The sequence below is a fragment of the Bison bison genome, unplaced genomic scaffold (assembly GCF_000754665.1).
Source record: "Bison bison bison isolate TAMUID 2011002044 unplaced genomic scaffold, Bison_UMD1.0 scf7180017864213, whole genome shotgun sequence".
In the NCBI taxonomy this organism is placed as follows: domain Eukaryota; kingdom Metazoa; phylum Chordata; class Mammalia; order Artiodactyla; family Bovidae; genus Bison; species Bison bison.
In genome coordinates, this window is record NW_011494785.1 from 3,822,729 (window position 1) to 3,838,317 (window position 15,589).

The following is a 15,589-nucleotide window of genomic DNA, read 5'->3' on the forward strand; positions in this document are numbered from 1 at the left end:
GGGGGAGTCCTTCGTGTTCTGAGTTTCATCATCGTGTGCCTTCTTTGGCTCTTTCTTCAGCCACTGTGCTGGGAACCAGTTTCTTCCTTTTATTAATAGTCTAGAAACACATGCCTCCGAAATATTGCATCTAATCATTTCCCCTCTCCTTTTTCTCTGGACTCTGTTTCTGGAACTCCTGTATTCCAGATGTTAGACCTCCCAGTCTGAGCCTCTGACGGCAACTTTCTGTCTGCCATCTTTGTCTTCTTGTTTGACTTTCTTGAAGAGGGCCCTCAGCTTTCTCTTTCAGATCTCCTGCTTAACTTTTCATTTCTGCGGTCATCTTTTTCACTCTCAAGAACTCTTTTCTGCTAAGTGCTGCTCTTCAGAGCCTTTTGTTCCTGTTTCGTAGATGCAACATCTTCTCATGTTTGCACTTGTTTGTTTCAGTTTCTCCTCGCTTTCTTCTAAGTTCCTTTTTCAGTTTTCCCCATACTTTTCCTCTCTTGTGTTGGACACTTTCCATACACAGCGAATGAAACTTGGTTGTCCATCCACATTTAGCAGTGAGCCACTAAAAGGCTGATTAAAGCTCCAAGTGTGCGTGGGGTTGCCGACTGGTGGGCTTTCTCATGTCGACATTTCATTAAGCTGTTTCACGGGGAGAAGTGACTGCAGTATCTTTAGATATTTTCCCTTGGGATGCTCAATCCCTCAGAAGAGAAATGTCTAATCTGTAGCCCAGAGCGGGTGAGTCTCTATGCCAGCACTGAGAGCTGCGTGGGAAGTGGGCTCGCGGGGGTCTCCTAATACACAGGCATCAGCTCCATCCCCCGGTTTTCAGCACAGACTCTCAGTCTTGGTTGCGCTTAATGTCAGTTGCTCAGTCGTGTCCGACCCTTCGCAATCCCATGGACCGTAGCCCCCACGGCTCCTCTGTCTGCAGGATTTCCCAGGTGAGAATACTGCAGTGCCTTGCCATTTCCTTCTCCAACAGGTTGTGCTTGGGGTCCACCAGCCCAGAGTTCCTGGTTCATCCCTTCCAAAGAATGAAGGCTTGGAGTGGAGGAAGGGGCGGGGATGTCTAACTGCCTTTTATTCTAATTTTCAACTGATCTTCCTATTTCGAGCCCACCTTCACCTCCAGGGCTCTGCCAGCTCCAGAGCCCTTGATGGTTCTGAGCCTTCTAATCCCTCTGCTGGTTTCCATTTCCACTTTCCCAGGTTTGCGGATCATGTGCTCATTCACCCACTTTCAGGTCCCCTGGTGCCCCTGCCTCTTCCTCCGTCTCTGCCGATTCCTTTTTCCGGGGCGTTCAGAAGGAGCAGAGGTGTGCAACCTGCCATCTCTACCTGGGAGCCCCATGTGCTCAGCCCCTGCCCTGCTCCTCTTGGCCGCAGCCTGGTTTCTTTCAGGGGCCCTGGGGGGTGCTTCTTGGTTCATCTGCCCAACTCAGAACCAAGCTCAGATATGGAAGACACGGGGTCAATCCAGAGAGTCACTCATAGAAGGTGTAATGTCCTCTCGACACTTAAGAAAACTGCTTGGAGAGCACTTGCCCAGGATGTTTTATTTTTCATTTTCCCCTCTTGAAAAGAGGAGTATATAATCGTTAAAAGAAGATTTAGAAAAAGTAGAAGGAAGATTTTGTTTATTGCTTCTGTTTCTCCCTCCCGGGGAAAGTTGTTTTCATGTTGGTGTACTTCCTGCTGGTGTTTTTTGTCACCAGAGTCTGATCATTACCATGAAGTGGGAGACGGGTGGTGGTCTTGTTACTGCATCACTGCGGGGGCTGCCCTGCTCTCCTTCACTTAATGTCCCACCCCTCCCTGCGCTCCCAGCAAGGAGGGGATCTTCTCACCATCTGACAACTAATCACTGAGCTCCCTGTGGAGGGGAGGGGAGGGCCTGAAAGAGACAAGACAGCACACGGGCAGTGCCCTCATGGTGGGGCCGGAGCGGGAGATGCTAGGAGGAGCAAAGGCAGGAGCCCGAGGCTGTGATCAGAGATGAGGCGGAGGCCTGGGAGGTAGGAGCCAAGACTGTGGCTGTGGGGCACCTGGAGGTGGGGCTGGGACACGTGCTGAGCCCTCATACAGCAGGTGCTCTGGCCAGGGAGGTCATCTCTAATTCAGCAGGGATGTGAAGCCAACCACTGAAGGCTTTGGAGCAGGGACAGGGCCAAATCAAGGCCACCCTTGGGGAGCGTCACTCAGGTAGCGGGCTTCCCCTCTCTGGCTCCAGCCCCTGACCCCCCGACCCCCTCCCTTCTCCACTCCTCATCCTCAGGTGTGGATGACGGTGCCGACATCCCCAGGGAGCTGGTGGTCGGCATCTACGAGAGGATTCAGCAGAAGGAGCTCAGGTCCAATGAGGACCACGTCACGTACGTCACCAAGGTGGAGAAGTCCATCGTGGGCATGAAGACTGTAAGTGCCCACCGTGGGGTCATGGTGCTCAGCTGGCAGGGAGCTGGAGGGGTGGAAGTGGAAGGGGTGAGGGATCACTTGCCCCCCACCTCGGGCCACAGAGCCCCTGTCTCCAGCTCCTTCCCTTTCTTCCTTTCTTTCTTGCACCCTCTTCCTTCCACCTGCCTATCTCCTCATCGCCGCCTTGACCAGCTCATGCAGTGGGAGGGGTGGAAGTGAGGTCCTGGGTAAGACTGTCCAGGCTCTTGGGTTGAAGCCTCTGGAGGTTGGAGTGGAATAGACCCTGGGCATCCTGGATGATCTACTGAAGAGAAGGAAGGACATGGGCTCAAGCAGGCTCTCGATGTGGGGTCTCAAACCCTTGAGGTGCCCCTGAGCTGTGGCCCCGGGTCACAGTTTGCTCCAAGTTTGCAGTGGTTTTTAAGGGCAGTCCTCTCGAGATGTCCACAGAAGCTCCGTATACCGCAGACATAAAGGTCTGGCCTCCATCTCTAACCCTGATCTCTCTGGTTCCTCCTCCCCAGTGGCTTGCTCAGGGGGCAGTTTGGGGAACTTTCTGGAGGTTCTGTGCTGGACCCCTCCACCCATTCATGTGGGGTCAGCCTTTCCTGGCTAGAGCCCTTCATGCTGAAGTCGCAGCCTCTGTCAGGCTTGCGGATGCCCCCCAGGAGCTGGTTCATACACTAGAGCAGGTTTCCAGTGTCCCCGGGACCCCCTCCCTGCCTTGCACACTCGTGTCTGGGTGTGCAGTACAGAGAAGCACAGCCCAGAATGTGGGGGTGCCCTAGAGGAGGACTCGGAGGGAGAAGGGTGCACAGTGATGGGACTTGAACGATCCAGAGGTTCTTTTCTCTCTTTTTAAAATTATTTATTTATTCATTTTTGGCCATGCTGGGTGTTTGGTGCTTTGGGGGCTTTTCTCTAGTTGTGGGGAGCAGGGACTACTCCTTGTTATGGAGCCTGGATTCTAGGGTGTGCGGGCTTCGGTAGTTGCAGCTCCCGGGCTGTAGAGCACAGGCTCAGTAGTCGTGGTGCCCCGGTTTAATTGCCCCTCGGCATGTGGAATCTTCCTGCACCACGGATTGAACCTGTGTCCCCTGAGTTGGCAGGTGGATTCTTTACCACTGAGCCACCAGGGAAGACCCAGAGACTGTATTCAATGTCCTTTCTCTGTCTTTTATCCTCTTACTTCTTCCCAGCATCGAGAACCCCTCTTGCCCAGCCCTGATCCCCAAGGAGCGTGAGGAAGGGGAGAGAGCCCTGGGGGAGGAGAGGGGAGGTTCAGGGTCAAACCGGGCCTGCATCTGCTCTTCTGGAAACTGGTGCTAGGGGGTGACGGCCCCCCCACCCCCTGTTGAGCACTGTGTGCCCCCCCACCAGGTTCTCTCTGTGCCACATCGCCGCCTGGTCTGCTGCAGCCGACTCTTCGAGGTGACGGACGTGAACAAGCTGCAGAAGCAGGCTGCGCACCAGAGGGAGGTGTTCCTCTTCAACGACCTGCTGGTGGTGAGCGGGGAGCAGAGCCAGGGGCTGAGCAGGGAGGGGCTCAGGGACCCCTCCCCACAGGGTGCTGCACACCCAGCAGCCGATTTCCACAGCCTGGGATGAGTCATGGATGGGAAGGGTGGTGGGGGATGGAGAGGAGACAGATCAGATCCTGTTCTCCCCTGCTTTCTAGCACTCAGAACAATGCCTGGGACACTCACTAAATAGTCATTGTATGGATGCCTGTGTTCAAAGAACCCACCTACCAACACAGGAGACGTATGAGACTCAGGTTCGAACCCTGGATCAGGAAGATCCCCTGAAGGAGGGCATGGCAACCCACTCCAGTATTCTTGCCTGGAGAATTCCATGGACAGAGAAGCCTGGTGGGCTAAGTCCATAGAGTCACACAGAATCAGATATGACGCATGCTCTGTGTTCAGAGCAGACAGGTGATGGCCCGGGCAGACAGGATCGTTCCTACTCTGTAGGTTATAAAGCCAAGGCACAGAGAGCTTATCTGCTCGGGGTTCCCGGTCCTGGTGGGAATGGACTAGGTCCCAGAGCGTCTGCCTCCCCGTCATAATGAGATACCTGGGGCTGGAGGGTACAGGGCTGCACGTCCATCTGTCCCGCAGCCTGGGAGGTGCAGGGGGTCTGAGAGCAGCCGGTACTGTCCCTGGGTCCAGCGGAATGCTGGCGTGTGTGTGTGTGTGTGTGTGTGCGCACGCACACATGCGTGTACATGTCTATACATCTATGGGGCATTTAGCCTTCGCTCTTTGAACACAGAGCATGCGTGCTTCAGTCATGTCTGATTCTGTGTGACTCTATGGACTTAGCCCACCAGGCTTCTCTGTCTCACACCCTGACTTTGCTGCTCATCATCTGCTTGAAAAGCTCCCAGACCTTGCATGACCCCCTCTCTCCCCTCATTCAGTGCAGATGTCCCCCCACCTCAAATGTGGCCTGCCCACTCACTGTCCAGTCCTTACACTACTTCATCCTCAAAACACATACCGGGGACTTCCCTGGCGGTCCAGTGGTTGAGACGCTGCACTGCCCCGTTAAGAAAATAGTACCAGTTTCTGCCGTCATCTGTGTATGCATTTCTTCACTGCCTTTCGGCTTGTTGTGCCTTAATGGGCTGACCCATTGATTGACTTATGGATCCCGAGGGTCCTCCTCCCGCAACCCCGGCATCCTGAGGCCGAGATTTTTCTTCTTTCGTTTTGTTTTTGTTTGTTAGAAATGGTGTCAGGGAAGGGGTCTCTAAGGAGGCCGTATTTGAGTCAAGCTCTAAGTGAGGGGGAGAAGTCAATGGCACCCCACTCCAGTACTGTTTCCTGGAAAATCCCATGGATGGAGGAGCCTGGTAGGCTGCAGTCCATGGGGTCGCTAAGAGTCGGACACAACTGAGAGACTTCACTTTCACTTTTCACTTTCATGCATTGGAGAAGGAAATGGCAACCCACTCCAGTGTTCTTGCCTGGAGAATCCCAGGGACAGGGGAGCCTGGTGGGCTGCAGTCTATGGGGTCACACAGAGTCAGACATGACTGAAGTGACTTAGCAGCAGCAGCAGCTAAGTGAGGAGGGGCTTCCCAGGTGGCGCTAGTGGTAAATAACCCACCTGCCAACACAGGAGACTTAAGAGAACCGGGTGCCATCCCTGGGATGGGAAGATTCCCCTGGGTAAGGGCATGGCAACCCATTCCAGTACTCTTGCCTGGAGACTTCCATGGACAGAGGAGCCTGGCGGGCTACAGTCCATGGGGTTGCAAAGAGTCGGACGTGGTTGAAACAGCTTAGCACAGCACCAAGTGAGGAGAGTAGCCGACCATGCTGGAAGCTGCAAGGAAATAGTTGGTGCAGAGACCCACAGTGGGACCCACCTGCTCTGTTCAAGCCACAGAAAGGACGGCTTGGCCTGAGCAGAGCAGGGACCAGATGAGGTGGGGGTTACAGACCAGGCCGGGAGTCCGGCTGCGTGTTAGATGCAGTGGGAAGGGCCGCTGGACGGCTTCATGCGGTATATTGTGCGTACATGTACGTGTGCACGCACGTGTGTATACGTGTGTGTGAATGTATCCTAAGTGTGTAAGTCTGCCTGGGCGTGCCTGTCCTTTTCTGTGTATTCACTTGTGTTCACCAGAGCCCCTGGGTGTGTGAGGCATGTTTATCACACGAGCGCACACCCGTCAGTGCACGTCTGTCTCCCTCTCTTGGACAGATTCTCAAACTCTGCCCCAAGAAGAAGAGCTCCTCCACGTACACCTTCTGCAGGTCCGTGGGCCTGCTGGGCATGCAGTTCCACCTCTTTGAGAACGAGTGTAAGTCTGTCGTCTGCGGATGTGGCCGGGGCTGGGGGAGGGGAGGGGCAGGCACCCCAGGGCCCAGGCCTCGCCTGCGGCTGCTCACAGCCCGTGGCGGCTGGGGTCTGGCTTCCAGATTACTCTCACGGCATCACCCTGGTGACCCCGCTCTCGGGCTCTGAGAAGAAGCAGGTGCTGCATTTCTGCGCCCTGGGCTTAGACGAGATGCAGAAGTTTGTGGAAGACCTGAAGGAGTCCATCGCTGAGGTGACAGAGCTGGAGCAGATCCGGATAGAGTGTAAGGACGCCTCACCTCAGACCCCTGGGTGGCCTGGCTCCAGGAGTAGGGTCGCTCGTAGACAGACACCCCTCTGTGGACTGAGTGTGGGTGAGCAAGGCCCCTCTGCCTTCCCAAGCCCTCCCCGCCCCCTGCCCCACCGCGCCATCACGGCTGATGGAGGCTTCACAGTTAAACCGAGGTACGCAAGGGTGTGTGCACGTGTAGCTAGGCTGTGGGGCTCCCTGTGGGCCCCTCGGCCACAGAACTCGCTGGGTTTGAGCAGGACCAGGAAATGAGCCGGCCCTAAAGACAGACATGCACACCAAGGCGTTCCGGCAGATTCTGACCCAATCTCCCTGGACAGCCTCCTCCCTGATCCAGTTCAGATCCCCACATCACAGCTGGTTGTTTCCTGTCTTTCATGCCTTTTAACCTGTAAGGATCCCCCCACTTAATTTTTTTTTATAACGTCGTCTTCCTGAAGAGTCCTGGCTGGCTTTCTGACTGTCCCTCGCCTTAGAGCTGTCTTTCTGTCCTCCAAGGAGTGCCTGTTCTTGGTTGCTCTCATTGATGTCGCTCAGGCGTTGTAGACAATCTCAGAGCCACTTCATCCATCTGGGTGGTTTACCGGTGGCTTCTGGGTTCAAGACAAGAGCAGTGACAACCTGCGGTCTCTGCCCACATGCACGCTTTCCTGTCATGGAGCATCACAGCAGCTTCAGAGAGCCTTTAAAGGAAAATTAAATAAGAATGGATTCAGAGACTCCAACAGAAAATAAAAAGACTCCAGGTCTGCCTTGCATGGCCACTTAGTGGAAAAGTAGTTCAAAATTGGTCTAAACCCCTTAGGCAGAAGAAAAGGCAGTGGGAGCTTTGAGCAGAGTGCCAATGCGCCAGGCGATAATGTTTCACGAGCATCCCTGGAGCGCCTACTGTGTGCCTGGCAGCTTCTTTAGGTGTGCCCAGAGGGAGGCTGCAAGGACTCATGGCCTTACGGAAAATGAGACAGAGCAGTTAAGGGATGTGTCTAAGGTGCATAGTCTAAGGTGCATATTAGAAGCGGACGACCAGTTGCACTGGAGTCTGATTCTGAGGTTCACGTACTTTCCAGTCTGAAAATGAGAGGCTAGTTTCTGTCTCTAATTTCCTAAGACAGCAATGAAATCAGGTTAAAACAAAAAACTCTCCCAACCAGCGCATATAACTTAACTTATTAATGCCTGGTGCAGGAAGGGTATAAATTCCCTTTCTGCTATAGGTGGGCAGTGTGACTTCAGGGGCATAACAGACTCTTTCCAATGCCATCTTAGCTGTTGGTCTAGAACATTCTCAAGGACACACCCTCACCTTGTCACAATGTCAGAATGTCCCAGATGCAGCTGGAGAGCCCAGCATCCAAGGCAGCACCAGCCTGGCTGCGCATGGCCGCTTTCCCCATCAGCCCCTCTGCCCCTCTGAGAACAAAGGGGTCGATATCGCCAGGATCTGGGTGCTAAGGGCAAATATCCTCTCCTGCTGTCCAGAGGTTGAGGGAAGAGGGGGAGGGCTCACATCTGCTCCTGCTCTTCCGGCGGAGAGAAAGAGAAGAAAGCTGAGCAAAGAGGAGGAGTTGCTCAGGAAGGCCAGGAGGAAAGAAAAGAGAAAAAGGAAAACAACAGCCAGCGTTCCTGTTTATCAAGCCCTTACTACGTGCCTAGCCCTGGGCTGAATGCTGCGCCTGTTGAATTATTTAATTCTTGCCACATCTTTCCAGTAGCTGAGTAGTAGTATCTTCATTTTGCAAATAAGGAAACTGAGTCAACAGAACTTAAGGAAGTGGTCCCAAATTCACGCAGTCCGTGACAAAACAAGACTGGCACCCAGGTTCCTTGGGCTCCTTGGTGATTTCTCCAAAACCAAGGCAGCCCCTCTAAGGGAGAGAGGAGCAACTCTCGGTTCAGTAAAATTACTGAGTATTGACTGATGGTGTGGTTCAGGCAGTCGGCACAAATGGTTCTGGTTTGGGGTTTGCAAGCCGGTGTCCCCAGATTACAGGCGACTAGTTGCTAGAGTCCGTGCGTGTACAGTTGTGTCTGACTCTTTGCGACTCCCTGGACTGTAGACTGCCAGGCTCCTCTGTCCATGGGATTCTTCAGGCAAGAAAACTGGAGTAGGTCGCCATTCCCTTCTCCGGGGGAAATCCCAACTCTGGGATTGAACCCATGTCTCCTTTGGCAGGTGGATTCTTTACCACTGGCACCACCTGGGGAGCCCCCTAGCGAGGCAAAAATGGAACCCAAGGGAATAGCTTTAACACAGGGAACGTTAGTGATGTCTCCTGGAAAAGAGGAACCGAGGAGGGATGTAATAACAGCTGTCGAACCCCCAAGGAGGGTAACTGGCCTTTCTCCAGCACCACTGAGGACAGACAGGAAGGAATCGGTTTTTAGTCTAGAGAGAGGAATTAAAGCTGAGTAGCAGGCAGACCAACTCAATGGACATGAGTCTGGGCAAACTCCGGGAGATGGTGAAGGACCGGGAAGCCTGGTGTGCTGTAGTCCATGGGGTCGCAAAGAGTCGGACACCACTGAGCGACTGAACAACAAAAGAGCAAAGCAGACAGGTACCCACCGGAGCCTCGGCGGCTGGGTACTCCCTTCTCGGGGGAGCTCGGCCGGCGGACGCGGTGGGCCGACAGGACGGCTCCAGCGGTGGTGAGGCGCTAGCTACACCATATGAGCCTTCCATGTCGTCCTAGGAGCTGATGTGTGTTAAGTGCCTGACAAGCCCTGAGTGCCTTGATGTCTTTTCTCCTGCGACCCTCTTAATGATCCTATGAAGTACTGTTGTCCCCATAAGAGAGGCACAGAGAGGTTAAGTAATCCGCCTGAAGCCACACAGCCGGGCAGCATTGGAGCCAAGATGCAGACCCGGGTGGTCACCCTCATCTTGTCCGCCTCGTCCCCCTCCTCTCGGGCTGTCAGAGCTGGGGCTGGCATCCCTGCCTCTGGAGGGGGAGCTGAGGCTCCAGAGGGCACTGGGCCTGCCATGAAGTGGGGAAGTGGGTGCCGTGTGTTCGGGACCCCCTCTCCCACTCCCCCCCACTCTCCCCTCATCCCTTCTCACCCCTCTGTGTGCTGGAGTCCAGGTTTCTCTCTGTTCATGAGTTTCTCCGTTTCCCAGGGGAGCTGGAGAAGCAGCAAGGAACAAAGACTCTCTCCTTCAAGGCCGGGGGGTCCCAGGGAGACCCACAGTCCAAGCAAGGATCGCCCACAGGTGAGTTCCAGACCTGGGGCCCCAGCCTTGGGGTCCTGGGAGATTTGGGTGAGGGAGATGCTGCTTTACACGGCCCAGCCTCCTGGGGCCTCAGCAGTGGGAGTGGGTGGAAGGCGAGTGAGAAATGTGTCTACTGACAAACGTCACTGTCCTCCTGGAGGTGTCAGGACCCTGGGCCCCTCGCTCTCTGCTGACTGCTGGTGCGCGGGGTAGGGGCATCTGCAGCCAGGAGCAGGTAAGAAAGGTGGCCAGAAGGGTCTGGAAATCTTGGTCTGCCCCCTCCAGACCTTTCCCTAAGGGGCCACCAGCACTCTCTCATCCCAGGCCTGAGTCAGCCTCCCGAAACCCACATGAACCCTCAAACCCAGTGTCTCAAATGGTTTCTCCAGGTTGAATTATTCACTCCGGATGAATTCAGCCGGCTTCGGATTTTCTGTCACCTGTGGCCATGTTCTGTAGACCTCTTCCTCCCTTCCCTTGGCCCCCCTCCTACTTTTCTGTCCCCGGCCCCTTCCCTTCCCCCAACCTGCAGGGAGAAGACGTGCCCCCAAAGAAAAAAGAATCAGAAGGAGAGGTGGCATGAGAATTAAATCCCAGCCCAACACACCCTAGCAAACCATCCGAGACTCTTCACTAATTAATTAATTCAGCCATTCATCCTTACAGTAATGAACTCTTATTGAGCGCCTGCTGTGTGCCTCATGCCAAGCCCTGGGAAACCAGGGTCCCAGCAGGATGTCAGTTTGAGCTGAGCCTCCAGTGGGCTCCATGCTGGTCCCAAACCCCCCAGGTTACGGCCACGGCGCCGAGATGCTGTGACAGCATCACAGGACCAGCCCCACCAGCTGGGAGATGAGATTGGTTTTCCAAGCACGGTTTTTGCTCACGGAGACCCTCACTGTGATGTCTCCTCTGTGTGTGGGTCTGACCCGGCACCATGAGTTCCTAATTCTCCACCTGCCCCATTGTCAGCAGGCCTTTATGTCTGAGGTCACAGCACATGCCTGTTTACACAGCTGTTTAAATGCCGGAGTCAAACCTCAGCTGTGGCTGATCCCTGAACACCCCGTCCCACTCTCTGCAGCACAGCCCGTCTCTGGGGGTAGCTGCAGCCCCCGGCCTCCCCCTGCGGCAATGTGCATCTCCAGGGCCTCATCCATTAGCTCCCTCCCCAGCGGGTCCTTGGTTCCAAACATTAGCCCAGCTTCCTCTTGTGTTATAGAAAGCAGAGGGGTGGGCATTGGAGGGAGTGGGCGCCCTCCCAGCGATGTGAGAAATCAGAGGGCCCTGGCAGAGGGCTCTAGGATGTTGCTGGGGGTGCGGGAGGGAGTCAGGGGTGACTGAGTTGGAAGAAGTCCTCAAGCTGTCCCCGGGGGTACACAGGGTGTGCCAGGCCCATCAGAAAGCCCTCATATATATTAACGCATATATGTGAAATCTAAAAAAAAAAAAAAAAGGTATAGATGATCTTATTTGCAAAGCAGAAATAGAGACACAGATGTAGAGAACAAATGTATGGGTACCAAGGCAGGAAGGAGGGGTGAGATGAATTGGGAGAATGGGATTGACATATATACACTTCTCTGTATAATAGAGATAACTAATGAGAACCTACTCCACAGCCCAGGGTACTCTTCGCAGGGCTCTGTTGTGACCTGAATGGGAAGGAAATCCAAAAAAAGAGGGGATGTATATATATATGTCTGGGGCTTTCCAGGTGGCTCAGGGGTGAAGAATTCACCTGCCAATACAGGAGATACAAGAGATGCAGGTTCAATCCCTGGGTTGGGAAGATCCCCTGGAGGAGGAAATGGCAACCCACTCCAGTATTCTTGCCTGGAGGATCCCATGGACAGAGGAGCCTGGTGGGCTACAGTCCGTGGGGTCACAAAGAGTTGGACACAACTGAGCGATTGAGCAGCAGCAGTGTGTATACCTATGGGCGATTCACTTTGCTGCAGAAACTAACATAGAATTGTAAAGCTGTACTCCAATAAAAATTAATGGAAAAGAAAAAGAAAGCCCTCATAGACGGGGAATTCTCTGGTGGTCCAGTGGTCTGCACTTCCAATGCAGGGGTCACTGGTCTGTTCCCTGGGTCAGGGAACTAAGAACCTACATGCTGCAGGGCTCGGCCAAAAAAAATAAATGTTTTTAAAAAAGAAATCCCTGGTAGCAATCACAGACTGCTCTTACCTGCACCAGGCTCTGCCCTGGGGTGCATGCAGCTCACTGAATCCTCAGCACCCAGCTCGGTAGCAGAAACAAGAAAGGAATGGGGCCCCTCCCTCACAGGGTCTGTGCCACAGACACTCAGGAGCCCCCAGGAGCTGAGAACCAAGGCCTCCTCACAGCCACTCTGCACAGTCTGTCCAGGGCTCTGATAAAGGTGAAGGAGATTCGACAATACCCAGCAAGGAACAAATGGGCCCAGAGAGGTGTAGCATCTTGCCCAAGGCCACACAGCTGCTCAGTGGCAGAGCTGGGCTCAGGCACCAAGTCCACCGCCCCACACAGTTGTGGGGCCCCTGGAGGATCCAGAAGGATGCCAGGTTGGGAGGTGTGGGGTGGGGTGGCAGCGTGGGTAGGCAGGGCTTTGTGCAGGAACAGGGCCGTGGAGAGTGAGCCCTGTGCTCTTTGCATTCAAAGCCAAAAGGGAAGCGGCGGCCGCAGGGGAGAAGGCGGCGGAGAGCTCGGTGGAGGTGAGTGGAGGCCTGGTCGCCCAGGTGAGTGTATCTGCGTGCCCCGTCCTCTTCTCACTGTCTCTGTTGTTTCTCTTCTCAGGTTTTAATCAATGCCTCCCCAGCCCGACTCACCATATTACCAATTTCAAGAGATACAATTAAAAGTTACTGCTAGCATGGGTAATGCCACTCTTCCAGCACCTAATTAAGCCACAGTGCCCCCTCCAGTTCCCCGGATGCCCAGCCCACCGAGCCCCCCAGGCTGAGCTCCCAGACTAACACGTGCAGACGAAGCCCCCAGCAGGCCCACAGCATCCCTCCACAGCCCCCTGAACCCACCGCCCCGCACATGCTATGGTCCTGACGCTCCACGTCCTGCCAGCCTCTGTGGAGGGAGTCTGGCCCCTCCATGAATCACCCCTCAGGTCCACTCCCCGAGTCGACGCCTCGGGAAAGTGGGGGCGGCTGGGAGGATACAGTGTCTGCTCAACACAGCTGAGCCACCTGGAAAGCTGGCCACGGGGTGGGATGTGCCGGAGGAAGTGAGGCAAGATGGGACCGGGGTTGTCTTAGGGCTTCTCCTTGTCGGGGTGGGGTGGGCGCTGCTGTGTCTGAAGACCCTCCAAGTTGGAGGGAAGGGACTGGTGGAGTGGCAGGAGCAGCTGGTCCCTGCCAGCCCAGAGCGCCACCTGGGAGGGGGCATGTAGTCGCCCTGCAAGCCTGGGGACCCCAGCCCTCCCCACTGGCTCCCCTTGGAAGCCGTGAGCCCCTCACTCATTTCTGCCAGGCCTCCAGGGCCCCTCATGCTCACACAGACCCCCCCACTCCAAGCTGGAGGAGCCCCCTCTTAGGGCTCTGAGGGAGGAGCCCTGCCCCAGCCCGACTAAACTTGGGGAAGCCCCAGGAAACCCTCACTCTCCCCGTAGCCCCCCACCCCCCACACACCTGTGTCTGGAGGAGGCACCTTCACACGGAGGAGCTTCCTGCCCCGGCAGCTGGCAAGCCCCCAGGGTGGGTATTCCATCCTCCGCGACCACCACCCCCCTGCCCATCTTCCTGCAGCTGCCCGTTCTCCAGCCTTGCAGATAAACACCACAAGTTACCAGCCCTGCCCATGCCTTCGAGCCCCTGCCCAGGGAGGACCACGGTCTGGGGGCCCTTTGCCCCCTCCTCCCCGGTCCAGAGGGCCACGTGGCTATCTGCAAGGCTAGCCCCAGGGCCCCGCCAGCCTCCGCTCCCCTGCACCGAGGGTAGCCTCGCCGCCCGCCTCTCTGCTGGACCCCAAGCTCCTGCGTCCTCCGCCCCCCACCCCGTCACTGCCTGGCCGCCTGCTGGCAGGCGCTTCTCCAGCTTGTCTGAGCTGTCAGGCTTGCTACTCATGTTCCATCCCTTCCCCTCTCTCTTCTTTCTTTCATCAGCAGGGAGTGGGGGGGTCAGAATGAGAGAATGTTCTGCTGTCACTTCCTGCTTTTCACTTACTAACGATTAAAGATAAGGATGGGCCAGATTGGGTGGGGCGGAGGGAGGTGCAGACAGCGGAGCGGGGATCAGGGACAGGGAGCCGAGGAGGCGCAGGGTGAGACCAGAGCTGCGGCCACGGAGGGGCTCGAGGGTCTCAACCGGGGCCGTCAGGTGTTTTCCCCGAGAGGGGCTACGGTAAAGTCTGGGAGCAGTGAGCAGAAACCTTGACCCCACAGTCTCAGGCCACTTTCTCCCGGAGCATAACTCGAAATAGAGTGGGGAATAACTCAGAATAACTCAAAGCAGGTGGGGAAAAGAGCCGCCTCCCACCCCCCAGTGGATGGAAGGAAGCCTTCTGTCCCAATGAGGACCACAGAGGACTCCCCAAGAGGGAGGGAGACGCAGCCCTGCTCTGCCCTGTCTGGGGCACTGAGGGGCCTGGGGACTCCTTTGTTGGAATAGGGCAGGGAGTAGTTGGGGGAAGAAGCTCAGGCCTAGAAAACGCTGCCAAGGTAAAGGTTGAGAATGGAGAGTAGAGCCCACGGCCTGCAGACCCTGGCAGTGGGGGCTTGTGAAAACCAAAGAAACAGGGCTGGAGTCAGGGGATAAGGAGCAGGACTGGAGAGCCAAGTGACCCATCAGGGCAGCACCCGGACCCAGGAAGGGGGAGTTCTTGACATTGCACCTTTTGCCAGTAAATAGGGTCAGGACCTGCTGGCTTAGGGCTCTGAGATAGTGTAGGGCAGGGCCATCGTGGTTTAGCCTGGCTATAGGGTCCCCTCCTTTGCAGCCTTAGTATTCCCCCATCCTGAGCCTGAGGGGTGATGCCCCCAGGACAGACGGAAGCAACCCCAGAGATAAGGGTCTCAGCCACCCCTGGAAAGGTCCAAGAGTCCAGAAAGGCTTGTGTGTCACATCTACAGGTTGGGGCGCTGGAGGGATGAGGAATTAATTAAACCCTCCTCCTTCCAGAATCCTGCTATTTCTTCCACCATCCCTGCTAGCAAGAAGAGGACAGGCTAGTCCCCAGTGTCCTCCATGGGCTGAGGGAGGGACCACGCCCTCACACTCCAACCCAGGGGGAAAAATGGGGGTCCTTTGGGTTCCCCCTCTGGCAGCAGGGCAGATTTCTTCAGGACCCAGGTTGGGCCAGAAAGGCAGCTAAGGACCTGACTGTGGCTGGACTCTGCTTTCGAATGTGTGGGCATGGCCCTGGGGAGTCTGGGAGGATGGGGCAGGTCTCTGGACCACCCCTCGGGGTCCCTGGAATTCTGGAGTTTAGACACCTTTGTGATTCTACAGTGACGATGAGGCCTCGCTCTAACAAAGCTGGTGGGAGGGGAGGGGCTTGCAAGGCTGAAAGCCACCTGCCTCCTGACCCTGTCCTCGTGTCCCCAACACACCCCTGAGAGATAGGGAAGCGGTAGAGCTACTCCTGCTTTTCCAGCTTGAGGCCAGTGGGGAGGCTAGTGGGTGCTCCTGCGTGGCCCAGGGCCACCCAGCAGGTCTGTGAGATCAGACTGCATAACCCGAGTCCATTGGTCCAACTGCCCACCCCACAGACAGGAGCCAGGAGGCTCAGCTGGAGCAGAACATGGCAGGCTCTGGGCTCCGCCCGAGCCCAGCACCTCTGCCTGGCAGCTGGGTGCCCTCTAGGTGGTGGAGAAATGGGAAGTGGGGCCTGCGACACCCTCGTGG

General features: G+C 55.8%; 1 protein-coding gene across 1 annotated transcript in view; it reads left to right on the forward strand.

Annotated features, from left to right (window-relative positions):
- The window catches only part of IQSEC3 (IQ motif and Sec7 domain 3), a 31,631-nt gene that overhangs the window by 15,399 nt on the left and 643 nt on the right, over positions 1 to 15,589 (forward strand). Inside the window, exons 8-13 of the mRNA XM_010845211.1 lie at positions 2,273 to 2,412; positions 3,793 to 3,918; positions 6,130 to 6,229; positions 6,348 to 6,509; positions 9,654 to 9,746; positions 12,396 to 12,448. Coding sequence (XP_010843513.1) covers positions 2,273 to 2,412; positions 3,793 to 3,918; positions 6,130 to 6,229; positions 6,348 to 6,509; positions 9,654 to 9,746; positions 12,396 to 12,448 — 674 coding nt within the window. The remainder of the gene's footprint in view (positions 1 to 2,272; positions 2,413 to 3,792; positions 3,919 to 6,129; positions 6,230 to 6,347; positions 6,510 to 9,653; positions 9,747 to 12,395; positions 12,449 to 15,589) is intronic.